The sequence below is a fragment of the Mytilus californianus genome, unplaced genomic scaffold (assembly GCF_021869535.1).
Source record: "Mytilus californianus isolate M0D057914Y unplaced genomic scaffold, xbMytCali1.0.p SCAF_7, whole genome shotgun sequence".
NCBI classification, from domain to species: domain Eukaryota; kingdom Metazoa; phylum Mollusca; class Bivalvia; order Mytilida; family Mytilidae; genus Mytilus; species Mytilus californianus.
The window spans coordinates 39,695,144-39,710,679 of NW_026262723.1; the positions used below are offsets into that span (position 1 = coordinate 39,695,144).

At 32.1% G+C, this 15,536-nt stretch overlaps 1 protein-coding gene across 3 annotated transcripts; it reads right to left on the reverse strand.

Moving 5' to 3' along the window:
- Window positions 1–704: 704 nt before the first annotated feature.
- LOC127710230 (carbohydrate sulfotransferase 11-like) lies at window positions 705–14,217 on the reverse strand. Of its 3 annotated transcripts, none has more exons than XM_052215995.1 (5): window positions 14,051–14,217; window positions 12,349–12,548; window positions 7,418–7,449; window positions 2,634–2,834; window positions 705–1,672 (listed from the first exon to the last, which is right to left on the reverse strand). In XM_052215995.1, the coding sequence occupies exons 2-5, from the start codon at window positions 12,467–12,469 to the stop codon at window positions 770–772; spliced, it is 1,257 nt and encodes a 418-aa protein (XP_052071955.1). In that variant the 5' UTR covers window positions 12,470–12,548; window positions 14,051–14,217; the 3' UTR covers window positions 705–769. The 3 variants fall into 3 exon arrangements, with proteins under 3 accessions (XP_052071955.1, XP_052071956.1, XP_052071953.1); XM_052215996.1 differs by lacking the exon at window positions 14,051–14,217 and adding an exon at window positions 13,852–13,870; XM_052215993.1 differs by lacking the exon at window positions 14,051–14,217 and having other exon boundaries at window positions 12,349–12,675.
- Window positions 14,218–15,536: the final 1,319 nt, after the last annotated feature.

Consider the following 15,536-nt stretch of genomic DNA (forward strand, 5'->3'; position numbering starts at 1 on the left):
GTTCTGTTCGGTAGTTTTTTTTTCAGACAATGCAGTATGGTGTTGATGTGTACAGGTTAATAGCAACTACTGAAAATTCGGAACATAGACTGACCGAATCTTAATTGACTGCAATCGAATTGTCTGGTCAGTACTGATTTTGTCGGAATTGCTTAGTCTGAAAATTTACTGAAAGTCTAATAATGACTTAATAAATTATTGTTCAGTCTTTTTTAAGAGATGTTCAGATCAAATGACCGTTTCAGATCAAAATTTGTTTACCAGTGTTACGTCAATGATACAGAAACTTAACAAAACATGAATAGAAATCTGTCCTCTGATCTGTGTTTTCTTTTTGACATGAATGTGTGTCATTAATATTTTTTTTTAATTTTTAGTCAGTGTATTATTACTAATTCTACAAAAAAAGATTGTTTTGTAAAAATGCTTTAAAGATAAAAAGGTACATTTATAACTTCTGAAAATTGATGACGACCCTATCTTATTGATGAAAGGATAACAGTTGGCTTAAGCTTTCAAGTTAGAAAAACACACGAACAGACTAAGTGTGAAGACATAAACATACCAATTCACAGAAGCACAATAAGGAGAAATTATGTCGAAATGTACAGATGAATGTAGACAAAAATATAGATATTTAGATGCTGATAGTAATTAAAAAGCAAGTGTTTATGTATGCAAAACTAAAAAATAAAAACTTTAGATTTTTTCAAATACATTTTTTACCACTTTATTTCTTAAAAATTATTGATGAACTACGAAAGAGTTATCAATGGAAAGCATTCTCTATCCAAAGATGACTATCACAATCATATCCAAATATTTGACAATCCGTCCGTAGTATAACATGTAACCGTCTGAGAACATCTTTTGGCACTGACATAAATGCTTCTTGTAAGTAATCATTTCTATATTGCTTGGATTTGGCGTTGTCTTTCGATTCTTTAACAGCTTGTTTTAACGCTTTTATATATTTTTCTTTTGTTAGACTTTCACTTTCACTTTCATGAAATGGAAACTCTGCATATTTACTAATTAAGCCTCTTGATTTAAACTTCGTCCACATTCGTTTTTGGTTTTCATAAATACTTAAACAATTTTTAGTTTTTGCAAAGGATCCAAATAATATCTTAGTTTGATCAATAAACGAATCTTCACGAGTATCTTCGGTAAATTGTTTTTCAAGGGTATCATGTAGTTCTGTCATATTTAATATTTCCAGAACGCTCAATGTATCTTTTGACATGGATTCCATTTTTGCTATGATATCATATTTAATTTCACATGGACGGCAATGGTCGTACATTGGAAGAAAATGTCCGTCTCGTCTTTTATTATGAGTTTCAGAATGTATGAAATATTTAATGAATTCTGTAAACGTCAAATCATGTCCACATTTTTTACTAATATTTGACGGCTTATCTCGAAATGTTTCCACACCAAATTTTCCTATGCTCTCCCAGAACATAAGATTCGCTGAGAAAAGTTTGTCCATATATCCCGAGTAAAGACGTGCGTAAGGATCCCTTACAATTATAAACTTTTTCGATGAACTAAGAACTGAATGAATATCATCAAATGATAATGTTTTGAAAGTCTCTTGATGCCCTCCAAGGGCAGCACCAGGAGGAATATCGAATGGACTCGTTTTCTTCGAAGAGCCAGAAATAATCTGTAAATACACAAATTATTAATAACATAACTGATTGGGTCGAATACATGTACATGTATGTGAATTTTACAATTTCAATATGTTATCCCGTTGCATTTCCTAGGAATAAATTGTCGTATTGGATTTTTTCATACATATATTAACACAAACAAGGTATTATGCTTATTTTTCAACCTTTACCTTTGACTTCGTTTTCCGAATGTTAAAGTATGTTGTGGTTATCATTCTAGCACAACTGCGGTTGTCCACATTAGGCTATATTTATTAGACGTATTTTAATGGTCTTTAGTTTGACCTTTGTTTAATGTTTTTCAGTGGGTAAAATACGCAAAGTTTGCTTTCAGCAACTGCTAGAATTCTTTAATACACTATGGTTCATGAGTTTTTGTTGTCTGTATTATAACAGTTTCAAGTATTTTCATGTACTGTGTTTTTCTTTCTTTTTTTATGTTATTCCACTTATCAAGATTAAAAATGTAGAGGGTTGAAATGTTCAAACCTTAATTTAGCTCCACCCAATGTGTATATGCCTGTCCAAAGTCAGGAACCTTGCCGTTGGTTGTTTTTGCGTTTTATCTTAATGGTATTCTGTATTTTTTTGGAATTTGGCAATATTGGAGACCTCGGATAGTCACTGTTTAGTTAATTCGTGACGTTATCTAGACTCTGAGCAACTTAGAGTTTTATAAATTGTATAACCATTTTTTATTGTTGAAGATCTGTAAATAAAGTTTTGTGTCTTTGGTTTGCTATATAAATGACGCGTATGCTACTTTTCCTTATTCATTACAGTGTACGTGTATCATGTTGACCCATATTTGTTGGACTTTATTTGAAATTACGTAGATACACACGAAGTATTCTACAAACATACAGTATCAGAAACGTGAACCATTTATACAATACGTGATTACGTTTTGTAAAATCCTTAACTTTAAATTTTTGTTTCAACTTTTATTACCTGAAATAATCTTCTCCAAAACGTCGAACCAATTTTTTCCATTGCACAATATATAAATTTATGTTTTCTATCTATTACGAAATGGTTCCTGAGAGTGCCCTCTGTATTCTTAGCTGTATAGCTTGTTTCATTACTACTGCAAGCATCTATCATTGTGTTTCGTCTATCTTTAAATATTTTCAAATTAGGATCTTCTTGAATCTGTCAAATAAAATTAAAAAAAAGTCAGAAAAATATATTCTTCAATTTATTGAAAGATTTCTTTTCAAATATGATTAAACGTTCTACCAAGGATATAATAACATGCAACATTTTGCGGATGGTCGGAATCAGATAAAGAACATAAAAAGTTTTCAATATCAAAAGATATAAATCTTTCTACTTTAAATAGACAGTGTTTATATTAATAAACTAGTTTGGCTAGGATATATGTTTGTTATAATGTGGTACATCATGATTGTATCTTTTTTATTGTGTTATCAAATCATAACTATGTTCGCAAATTCCTTCCGGTAATGTTATTTATAAAACGGTTTTTGAAGTTCTGTTTAGACAATCGGCAATCCTCGGCAGTTTCCGGTATCCTACATCATAGCTAAGATTATTAGATTTCTTTTCAAATATGATTAAACGTTCTACCAGGGACATAATAGCATGCAACTTTTTTGCAGATGGTCGGAACAAGACAGATAAATTAATTTACAAACTAGCTGATATATGCTTGTTCAAATGTGGTACATCATGATTGTAAATTTTCATTTTTTTTTTAAAGTATGCTATTATACCATAATTTTTAAAGGTCGCAATTCCTTCTGATAATATTACTTGTTTATGTTCTGTCTAGACTATCGGCAAACCTAGGCAGATTCCGGTACCCTACATCTTATCTAAGATTAAAAGATCTGCCGAGGTGTGCCGAATGCTGTTTAGACTGTTTTACGTGTTGATGATCCAAAATGTTTAATGTATATGACTCTCGAAATCTATTACGCCGCCAATATTTAAGTCTCGATGGTACTTGATAAAGATGAATTCAAAAGTAATTATCATGCACACTTAAATCGGTGACATTCGTAAGTTTTACTTTCACCAAGTTTGTATTATTGCTATCGCTGGTCAGGCAGGTGTCGTCTGCTTAGTACTTTCGGTCCTCCCATCATTTTAATGACACATCGGCATTGCAAATTTTTAGTTTGTTAATTATGTAATTGTTATAAAATTAAGATTCTAATTCTCTTAGGCATTTTTAATATTCCTATTGGTGTATTTTTTAGTTTATGCTTCACGATGTTATAAGCATTTAGCCTAAGAGATATTTTGAGGACACGATGAAGGTTATTCCAAAAAAACATATCGCGTTTACAAAAGATCCATCAAGTATGCCAACCGAAATATGCAGTAGTTTGAAGTTAAGCTCATGTGTACTTTTTTTCTTATTATTATATTTGATTTTGTGCAAACATCTACACTAGTTCGTGATGATATTGTGTGAATATTTTTGGGCCAGTGATGGATAAAAGTGTATACAAAGGTATAAGTTGAGTCTCAATCAAAAAGTGCTTTGGAAATTCTTTAATTCTTTTATACAATTTAGATTGCATAATTGCTTTTCATTAACATCCAACTTTTTGACGTCTTATGTTTCACTAAAATTTTTAGTGAAGTTTTTTTTTATCGGTTTTCACTGTGATCATGAGAACAGTGCAAGAGGCGATTACATACATATAATAGAATTGAGAATGGAAAACGCCGAATGTTTCTTAGTCAACAACCCGACCAAAGAGCAGAAAAACAGACAAGGCCACCAGTGGGTGTTCAACGCAGCGAGAAAACTCCTAAACAAAAATGCATACTAGCTCAGGGAAATTGACGCCACACTTAAATCCGAAACATATAAATGAATCAAAATTAAAAACCAGACAAGACTATCAAAGGCTATGGGTTCCTCCCATGGGACAGGCGCAAAAACGCGGCGGGGTTAAACACCCCTCCCCCTTCACCTCTAACCAATGTGGAATAAACAAACACACAGCAATATACACAGTAAAACTCGGTTTAAAAGAAGTCCGAGTCCGGTGTTAGAATAGATAACAGAAGAAACTAAGCAAAGTGACAATGCTCAGCAAGTTAACTAACAATGGACTACTAACAGTAACTGACATGCCAGCTCCAGGTCTCAATTGGTCGAAAGATTATGTCTGCATCATATAAAAATCAAGCACATATCCCTCCCGTTAGGGATTTAATATCATGTCATCATAATTTATACGAGAACATAACCCGTATCATGCCAACAACTGGTTTTAGAATAAATGCGTTTATTTCCGATGCAAAGACCCTATGCGTGAATCGATATCAATTCCCCAAAATTATAATTATTATATGAATGAGTTGTTGTCCTGATACGTATGTAATATTTGTCACTGGATGTTAAACCCAAATTGATCATCATCATCATCATCTATCGATAAAATGATTTTTATAATCTTTGGAAACCGATCAATCCGATTAAACCATAAAGATTCTTTAAACCGATTGTCCCTATTGTGATATTTTGACTTAGTGTGGATTATCATGTTGTGTGATGGCCAGTTTCGCTCCTTTTGTTATAGTTACGATTCCATAAGTTTTTGTTTTTATTTTGGTTTGTAACTTCTTAATAGATTACTGAGATTTGAACATGGGTAAACTTTTGTTACCTCTAATTCATACTATATTGTACACTTGAATATTAATGTTATCTATTGTCATTGATCGGAAATTAATTATATTGTCAATTTACGGAAGCTTCGTATGACAAAGGCAGAGTCGAAAGTTCAAAATCCTTTTGTTGTGTTATAGTACCGATTTATAACGTTAATGATCAAATTAAGTGGGGGATAATCACGCAATATAATCAAGGAGTAATTATTAAAACTATGTTTCGTATCGCCACATGTTTACGAATAACGTCATTGGTTTTCGCTGTCTCTACATGTTTCTTTTTATTCAAAGGAACTTGGGTAATTTATTATTTTACTTTCAAAATCAATACAGAGTAACTGTTACACTACGGCATAGGTGCTTGTCAATTGTAGATGTCTATTTTGCTTCACTTCTGTTATTCAGTTATACATTAATTCCACAACTTTTTATTCTTTGAAATGATTTTAATCTCCTTATTTTCTTATTAATAGACTGTAAGGGGAAAATCTTTATCGGTTCCAATCGTTTAACTTTATTTGAGTTATTGAGCACTTTAAATATGCTATTTTTTGTTGTTTTTTTTAAGTTGGAAAGAGAGAACTCGAAGGCATATGCAATTGTAGTGCAGATCCTTGAAAACAAAACTAAAACGACCCAAAAATAACACCTTCTGCTGATCATTCAATGCTTTTAAAAAAAACTACGATATAATGAAAAGTATTTGTAGTCGTTTAAGACTGTACCAAAGACTTCAGTACAAATACATCATTAATTTTCTTTCCCTGTCAAAGAGTACATATTAGGAAAGAGGAATAAACAAAAACTTACGATAACGACTTATGTGTCAATGACGTTTTTTTTTTTTTTCTTTAATGGCCTTTACATGTAGCAGGTACATTTGTACGTGTACGCTCGAGATAGGTTTGAGAAGTCAAAGTAATAAAACATTTAGTACTGAGGGTCAAAATAGCTTAGAGTAAACTTTTTCTGACGGAGTTTTATTATTATTAATTTACTACCAAAAGGTGTCATTCTAAATGTAATTAAATGTGCTAGTACGGAAGCAAAATAAACATAAATTTCTAAATTATAAAGAAACCAAGGTTTCAACTCACTCAGATCAGGCAGAGTTTACCTTAGGTTAACTGGGCTATTTTTATGTCCTTTTTGGTCATTACATGTAACTAAACTGTTTCGGTTCTTTTACAACCTTCAAGTTGGCTTCCAAATGTTGGGATGTGAGTGTTCCTGGTGGAAACCAGAAAATCGATTTAGACACTTGAAATTTATAAAGTGTTGTTTGCATTTTTTAGCTCACCGGGGCCCAAAGGGCCCCATGTGAGCTTATGCCATCACTTGGCGTCCGTCGTTTGTCGTCGTCGTCTGTCGTCGTAAACTATTTCAAAAATCTTCTCCTCTGAAACAACTGGGCCAAATACCTTCAAACTTTAAATAAATGTTCCTTCGGGTATCTAGTTTAAAAATTGTATCCGAAGTTTTGATCCATCGACAAACATGGCTGCCATGGCTAAAAATAGAACATAGGGGTCAAATGCAGTTTTTGGCTTATATCTCAAAAATTAAATTAGAGCAAATCTGACATGGGATAAAATTGTTCAATTGGTCAAGATCTATCAGCTCTGAAATTTTCAGACGAATCGAACAACCCATTGTTGGGTTGCTGCCACCGAATTGGTAGTTTTAACAAAATTTTGCAGTTTTTTGTAATTATTTTGAATATTATTATAGATATATATAAACTGTAAGCAGCAATAATGTTCAGCAAAGAAAGATCTACAAAAAAGTTAATATGACCACAATTGTTAATTGACCCCTTAAGGAGTTATTGCCCTTTAAAGACAATTTTACACAATTTGTTCATCAAGTTTGCTAACATTTAAAAATCTTCTCCTCTGAAATACAGGTGAGCGATTCAGGCTCTTGAGAGCCTCTTGTTTATATATATATAAGCTAGAATTCACTGTAGGAGAGACTTTCGTGTAATCTAAATGACATAGCAATACTCTGCAAACGTGGGGAATTATAAATGATGTTTTACTATTACATGATAAATCAATATAATAAAAGATCTGATTTACCTTTTCATCTGTGTGTCGGATCAACATGTCTCCTTCAATGAAAACAAAAGCAAAATGTAATTCTTAAGCCTTTAGTTTTATGAGTTTTATTTACACAAAAGTACTTGACTGGTTGATAATTTTATCAATAAACAAGATGCTTGCCTTAACCTTCAAACAAAAGACTTCTTTTCCTTCATCCAGAATAATGGACTATCATATGCATTGTGTTTTTGTGTTAGTATAACTGTTTATAAGAAAAAAATCGAATCATGTGTAAAATTGTAAAATGAATAAAATAGAACAAATATTTTTAAATATGTACTCATCGTTTGCATTTTTTATATAAAAGATAATTTCACAGATGAAATCGCAGTCTACAATGGATAAATTATTCGAATTGCACTATGTGATATATACGTCAATTAGTCAGCAACCTAGCAACACAAACGAATCAGAAACGAAATTTAGAGGCCAACACAATGTCTTCAATAATAAATAGTTTAGTAAATAAATAGTCTACACGTGTATTTCAGGCATGAATTTTAAGCATGTACAAGTTTCATTTGCAGAGATAAAATCAGAAAGTTAAACTGGGTTATGACGTCTTTAAACTAAATCCATTGGATGTTGGGTGTGTACTGATTGATATTTTATTTAGTCTTAGATGCATGATTTTTTTGTATTAGTTGATATTGGCTTTGAACTAGCTGTCAGTAACTGCGAGTACTCTCAGATCTGTACTTAGTGTCTTTTTGTTGTGGGGATGTATAAGTACCCGCCCACGTCCACGCTGTGTTTTTGATAGATGTATTTCTATTTGTATCCATCTGATGAGTTAAGCCTTTTTCAAATGATTTTGATTGTTTGTTCTTATGTTGTACTGTTACACCACTGTCCCAGGATAGGGTAGGGTTGGCGCCTTCAAACGAGTTTAACCCCGTCACATTCTATATTTGCCTGTCCCAAGCCAGGAGCCTGTAGTTGAGTGGTTGTCGTTTTTTGCTGTTTCTCATATTTGCTTTTCGTTTATTGTTTTGCATAGTTCGTTCTCAAGTTGTGCCGTTACACCACTGTCCCAGGTTAGGGGAGAGGTTTGGCGCCAACAAACTAGTTTCACCCCGCCACATTCTGTATGTGCCTGTTCCAAGTCATGAGGAGCCTGTAATTCAGTGGTTGTCGTTTGTTGCTGTGTAACATATTTGTTTTTCGTTCATTATTTTGTACATAAATTAGGCCGTTAGTTTTCTCGTTTGAATTGTTTTACACTTGTCATTTCGGGGCCCTTTATAGCTGACTATGCGGTGTGGGCTTTGCTCATTGTTGAAGGCCGTACGGTGACCTATAGTTGTTAATTTCTGTGTCATTTGGTCTCATGTGGAGAGTTGTCTCATTGGCAATCATACCACATCTTCTTATTTTTATATATAGAGCAAATATTTTTCAACATGTTAACAAATACTCATGAAATCAAAATAAATATTCAACCCTACACATTTTTGTTCAAGGCAATTTTATATTAAAACAAGAATGTGTCCATAGTACACGGATGCCCCACTCGCACTATCATTTTCTATGTTCAGTGGACCGTGAAATTGGGTCAAAACTCTAATTTGGCATTAAAATTAGAAAGATCATATCATTGGAAACATGTGTACTAAGTTTCAAGTTGATTGGACTTCAACTTCTTCAAAAACTACCTTGACCAAAAACTTTACCTGAAGCGGGACAGATGGACGAACGAACGAACGAACGAACGGACGCACAGACCGAAAAAACATAATGCCCCTCTACAATCGTAGGTCGGGCATAAAAATCTGAATTGACATTTTATGGCTTTAAAAAGTTTGTAAAGAACACCCGGAACGGAAATGAATTAATTGACACCTTAAGGAAAATACACTTCTCTAGTGATAACATTATAACTAAGGTCCCAACTCTCGCTGGTAAAGTTAACCTTAGATAAATTTGTCTATTATTTTTAGGTCCCTGTTGATCATATAGTTCCCAACGTTTAGTCTTCGAGTTTTCACATCCCTGAATTTCAGATTTTTAGATTTGGCGTTCCTGGTGAAAGAAAATCGAGAAAAGCGCTTCCGAATCACGAAATTCATTAAATACTAGATTCATTTCCATAGAATGTAATTGGGTTAGAATGCACATCCTATTCTTATTTTTTCAGATTCTCGAATGTATCCAAAGTCTTTTAGAATTGCAATTTTTGTCATCTGTAATACTAACAACATCTGATACACAAATTTAATAATACTTTTAGATATTTGGATGATATTTTGGCTCTCAATAATGACGACTTCAGTATGTATACTAAAGAAATTTATCCTGTTGAACTTACTTTAAATAAAGCTAATACTAACAATGACCACTGCCCTTTCCTCGATCTTGATATCTATATCATTAATGGAAAGCTTAATACTAAAATATATGATAAAAGAGATGATTTTTCATTTCCTATCGTTAATTATCCATTTTTAGATGGTGACGTTCCCTTGTCACCATCTTACGGTGTTTATATATCTCAACTTGTACGATTCGCTCGTGTATGTAACAATGTTTTAGATTTTAACGAGAGAAATTTATGTATTACTGAAAAATTTTTACACCAGGGTTTTCGATATCATAAACTAGTCAAAACATTTACTAAATTTTATCATCGGTATAAGGACTTCATTCGTAAATATAGCTCAACATGCAGACTTCTTATACGTTCAGGTATTTCACATCCAATTTTTTATGGAAATATTCTTTATAAAGCACAAAAATGTCAGTATTCACTTCTGAAGCTAACAAAACCTTTAAATGGACTTATTAAGAAGGGATATAGTTACGATACTGTTGTCAGGTCATTAAAGATTGCATATTTTGGCTTAAATATTGATTCACTTATAGGGTCTTTGCATCGGCACTAAACACATTTATTTAAAAACCAGTTGTTGGCATGACACGGGTTATGTTCTTCTCATATATGTTATGATGGTATGATACTAAACCCCTAACGGGAAGGATTGTGCCTGATATTCATATGATGAAGACATAATCTTTCAATCAGCTTAATTGAAGTCTGGAGCTGGCATGTCAGTTAACTGCTAGGAGTCTGTTGTTATTTATGTATTATTGTCATTTTGTTTATTTTCTTTGGTTACATCTTCTGACATCAGACTCGGACTTCTCTTGAACTGAATTTTAATGTGCGTATTGTTATGCGTTTACTTTTCTACATTGGCTAGAGGTATAGGGGAGGGTTGAGATCTCATAAACAAGTTTAACCCCGCCGCATTTTTTCGCCTGTCCCAAGTCAGGAGCCTCTAGCCTTTGTTAGTCTTGTATTATTTTTAATTTTAGTTTCTTGTGTACAATTTGGAGTTTAGTATGGCGTTCATTATCACTGAACTAGTATATATATTTGTTTAGGGGCCAGCTGAAGGACGCCTCCGGGTGCGGGAATTTTTCGCTGCATTGAAGACCTGTTGGTGACCTTCTGCTGTTGTCTGTTCTATGGTCGGGTTGTTGTCTCTTTGACACATTCCCCATTTCCATTCTCAATTTTAGTCACTTTTTATATATATTTTGGCCAAGTACAAGAAAAAGAGATACCGTGCATCATAGATAAGATGTGAGGAATCTTTAAAAATAACCTTGCTTTAAAATATATACAAGGGAAATTAGCCTAACCCTTGAAAAGTGACTACGGTTACCAAAGATCAGTACAAAATGTGTATTTTTACATTGTTGCTGAGTTCCAATCAAGTTGTTCTGTTGTGCTGTAACAACACTGTCCCAGGGAAGGATTGAGCGCGGAAATCATGTTTGACCTCGCAATTTTCTTTAAGTACCGATACCAAGTCAGGAGTCTGCAATTCAGTGATTGCTGTGGGTCATATTTGTTTTTCGTTCATTGTTTTAGAACAAATCAGGCCGTTGGTTTTCTATTTTGAATTATTTCCCATTTTTTCATGCCGGGGCCTTTAATAACTTGATTGTTGAAGGCCATTCGGTGACCAATAGTTGTTAACATCCTCATCGTTTAGTCTCTAATGGAAAGTATATGTAGTCTTATTGATAATCTTACCGGTACCACATCTATTTTTTTTCTAAATATGATTGTATTCAATAATAACATTACACATGTATATCTATGATTATTACAAAGTGTTTATGATTGATCGGTTGTTTCTTGCTTAAAATTCCTAAATGTTTATAAGTACATGTATTCAACCTGCTTTTGGGAACATCATCATTAAAAATAACCTTAAACCAGATAGGGTTACGATTCCGGATTTTAATCAGTTTTATTTTGTACGATTAAAGGGGTGTGGTTTTCAGTAAATCAAAATACGTTACAAAAATTCAACCGTGTCTATTGAGTTTCACAACAATCCCTCTTCATTATCCGGGTCATTAAATTCCGATCGTATTCGGTTGAATACGTATGGTTTCTCAATTTAAAAACACCCATTATCATTTACTAGACAAAGTATTTAAATTTTAAAAGTCTTAATAAGATTCATGTCACGATTTTGTTTGCGAATAGCCATTAGTATTTTACACTCAAACTGTTTACATTCGTCTTTATAGTATCATTTATTTCCCCAATTCTAAATTTATTATTTGTTTGTTTACTATAAATGAAAAATACTAAATCATTGAATCAAGAGAAGAAGCCTGCCTGCTAACAGTACACAAGACTGAAACCACAAAAATGTAAACATAAGTTTCGCCTTCTGTTTCATGATACAGGTAGATTTTAGCGCAAAAGACTGGTATGCCTTTTATAATCACCATGAACAGTAATGATCTGAGACTATAAAGTGTGATATATTATAATTATACATACATAAAACGTATGGGAGTACAATGTAACAAAAGGAAAAGGATTTGAACAATTAATTTGCTTTACAAACTTAATTAAAAAATGCTACGTGTAATGTACGCACCTGTTCCTGTCCAGGAGTTTTGTTGTGTTACAATGTTTCCATGTAGACCCAGAGATATCAAAATTATGGTCGTCATAAGAAATAGAAAGAAAACATATCGCTTTATAACATATAGCCGCATCTTGATAAGTATTTTTACACTTCCAAAGTTCCATCAGAAAAGGGTGTTATCGATTACCATTGGAGTCGTCACATCTATCCTGAAAATAACCAATCCATGAAACATTGATCAGTCGAGAAACTACGCCCTAGATTTAATCACACCTTCGTTTAAAAATGTGCCGGTTCATTGCTTTAGAAAAAAAAAACTACGCGTATAGACATTGTTTGGGTGTATTTACGGGTAGCGAAGCAAATCGATCAAGGTTGAGGTATTTCTATGTGATTCTTGTGAAGATTTTTTTAGTCCAGTCAAATATACGTATTTTAACTGCCTCAAACAGTTTATTCAAGATACCATTGAATTGTCTTATCATTTGTTAAATGGATGCAATCGTAAATCGTTAAATATTAGTACTTAACTGACATTAAAGTTGAAAATATCAATATTTACTTAGTATTTGATTTTATTTAAATTATTTAAATAATAAGATCTTTAACGGTAATAAAACGGTTACTTATATTCTCATTATTAACTCATACAAATATATAATTCAAACGGGCCATCATAAAACAAATTCAATCCAACCATTTTTTTTGTTTTCTTTTTTTTTTTTTTTTTCCTTATTGTTTGTGTGTAAGTAAAATATTTGTTTATATTATATCTGCATATTCATGTGCATGTGCAACGTCAGGAAACCTGGTCAGTCGTTGTTTTTGGAAATGTGCATTAACAAAATAAAATGTAGTTTAAGGAAATGTGTATTCGTAAAAGATCTTGATAGATAGTCTCTGTAAAATTCATTCAAACTATTTTTTAGATTTAGGTCATTTAGAGATTGAGATATTGCATATGTACTTGTCTAATGGCAAAAACCATTATGTTGAACTCGAGATGTCTGACAGTTTTATTTGTCGTTGGGTTATTGTCACATTGACGTTAATCCCACTCCTAGCCTTATTGATTATTTCAAAGTTTCGCAGAAAAGATCAAGTGTGTTTTTGTATATGTATCAGCGTAAAAACTCATCAAAATGTGTTACAATTTTTTAAGTGATAAATTTGATATGAATCAAGCTTCCCTATACACATCATCTAATAACACAAACAAATAATGATATACGGAATAAGATACTTTTCCATACGGATGTGAACGTCTATGGTAAGATGTATGTAGTCTTTATGACAATTCATGAAAACAAACCATTTACGATACACATGCGTTTTACATAAATGTAGAAAATTAAAACAATAAAAAAATTCGAATAAATATTTTGTTGACGTGTCCCCTCTAAACAGTAGTTGAGAGTAAATAATTTTCAGTCGTATACAGACGTTTTGCCTATACATGTAATTTATATAAAACATTTTAACTTTGAATTCGTTCAACAGATTAAAATTTACCTTTCACTTTTAAAAATTACATGACAGGCTTTGTTTCAGTGACAATGTATATGGAGCTACCAAAAACACTAATTTCTGTTGACCATTAGGACCTATATATAGAAGGAATGGTAAAACTCTCCATCCATATCAATGATATTAAACCATTAAACCATTAAACATTAAACTTGGTAGCTATAATAGATATACGTTTACTTACAATAACAGATTCTTTTTCACATCCGATAGCTTATATTCCTTTGTCAGGTAAGTCATACTTTTTATTTATTATTGTACATGTAAATAATGAAAGAAAAATCTATAATACTTAAAAGCTATTTCATTACTATCTTAATATGCTTCCACACGCCACCCTAACATGGTCAATAAATACTTTGTTAAAAATTAGTGTATCTACCTTGATATTGATTTATAAACAAACAATAGTGTCTAATAAGCATTTCTATAACTCAGGGTGTTTAATTCTATCTGTTGAAAATGTTTTGTCTGTCACTGTTGAACTATCATCTAAGTTTTGACACGCATTTACATCCTTGTCCCAATCAATAATTTTGTACATGTAATATACATATCAATTACTAGAGACAACATACATGTATTTATTTCCCTTTATTTCTTGGAAAGGTGTTAATTTTACAATTGACAGAAATAAATGAAGCTGTAAATGTATTCAACTAGCACTGGTATTTATCAAATTATTAACCGTACAATTTAATAATTAGTGCCGCTATGTGTGAGAGTCTCAATATTTGGAAAAGAACAGATTTTATTTTTAAAAATCACTAATTGGGATGATGATGGATTGTTGCCAATGTTGTTATGGTGACAAATTTACCTGTAATGTAACCGGTTTGTCATCGATCTTTAATCGAATCCTTTCTGAGATCGTGTTTTCTTACGATACAAAAACATACTGAATGCAGTTTAATTACAAAATGAACGATTCACTTATTATATATAATCAGAGTATATTTAGTGCAATGTATGTCGGGACAATATGTAATAAATATGCAAAACATAACGTTATACATGTAAATTTACGGAGATCAAGATAATTTAATGTTATTGTTTTATTGCAACTCTTTTCGGAATAACCTTATGTTTTGAATGGCCTTTTACGAGCCAAACGTATCACCGCCAAATTGAAGCAGGCTCTGTAATTTGATTTATAACATACTAAAATATTTACTAGAATTACATTTTAATCACCGAATATGCTAAGCACATGCGCAACCAATCTCAAACAAGAGTAAAATTAATCTAAAGGTTGCATGCATATGGCCAAAATGAGGTCAAATTATTGTCTTGCAATACAATAATATATCAGCGATATAAATATGCGTATACTTACAAAAATGAATCAAACTGACTGCTTATACATGTAGCGAATAATTATTATTTCAATATTCCTCTTTATCAATGTTTAAAAAAAAGCATAATCTTTTGTCTTAATCGTAGCAAATGCTCCTATAACATATTTCATGTTTAACAAAATAGTATTAGATTTATAGTTGTGCTTTCACAAGAAAAAAATGTTTGAAATCTGAAGCCGACTTAATTGTTACAAATATTGTATTGCTAGAAAAATCCATATTTATTACTATTTCAAAGGCTATGCAAGATGAACAAAATACATATGAATTATACGTTAGGGTTACTATCATGATAGAAAAGAAAGGATTGTA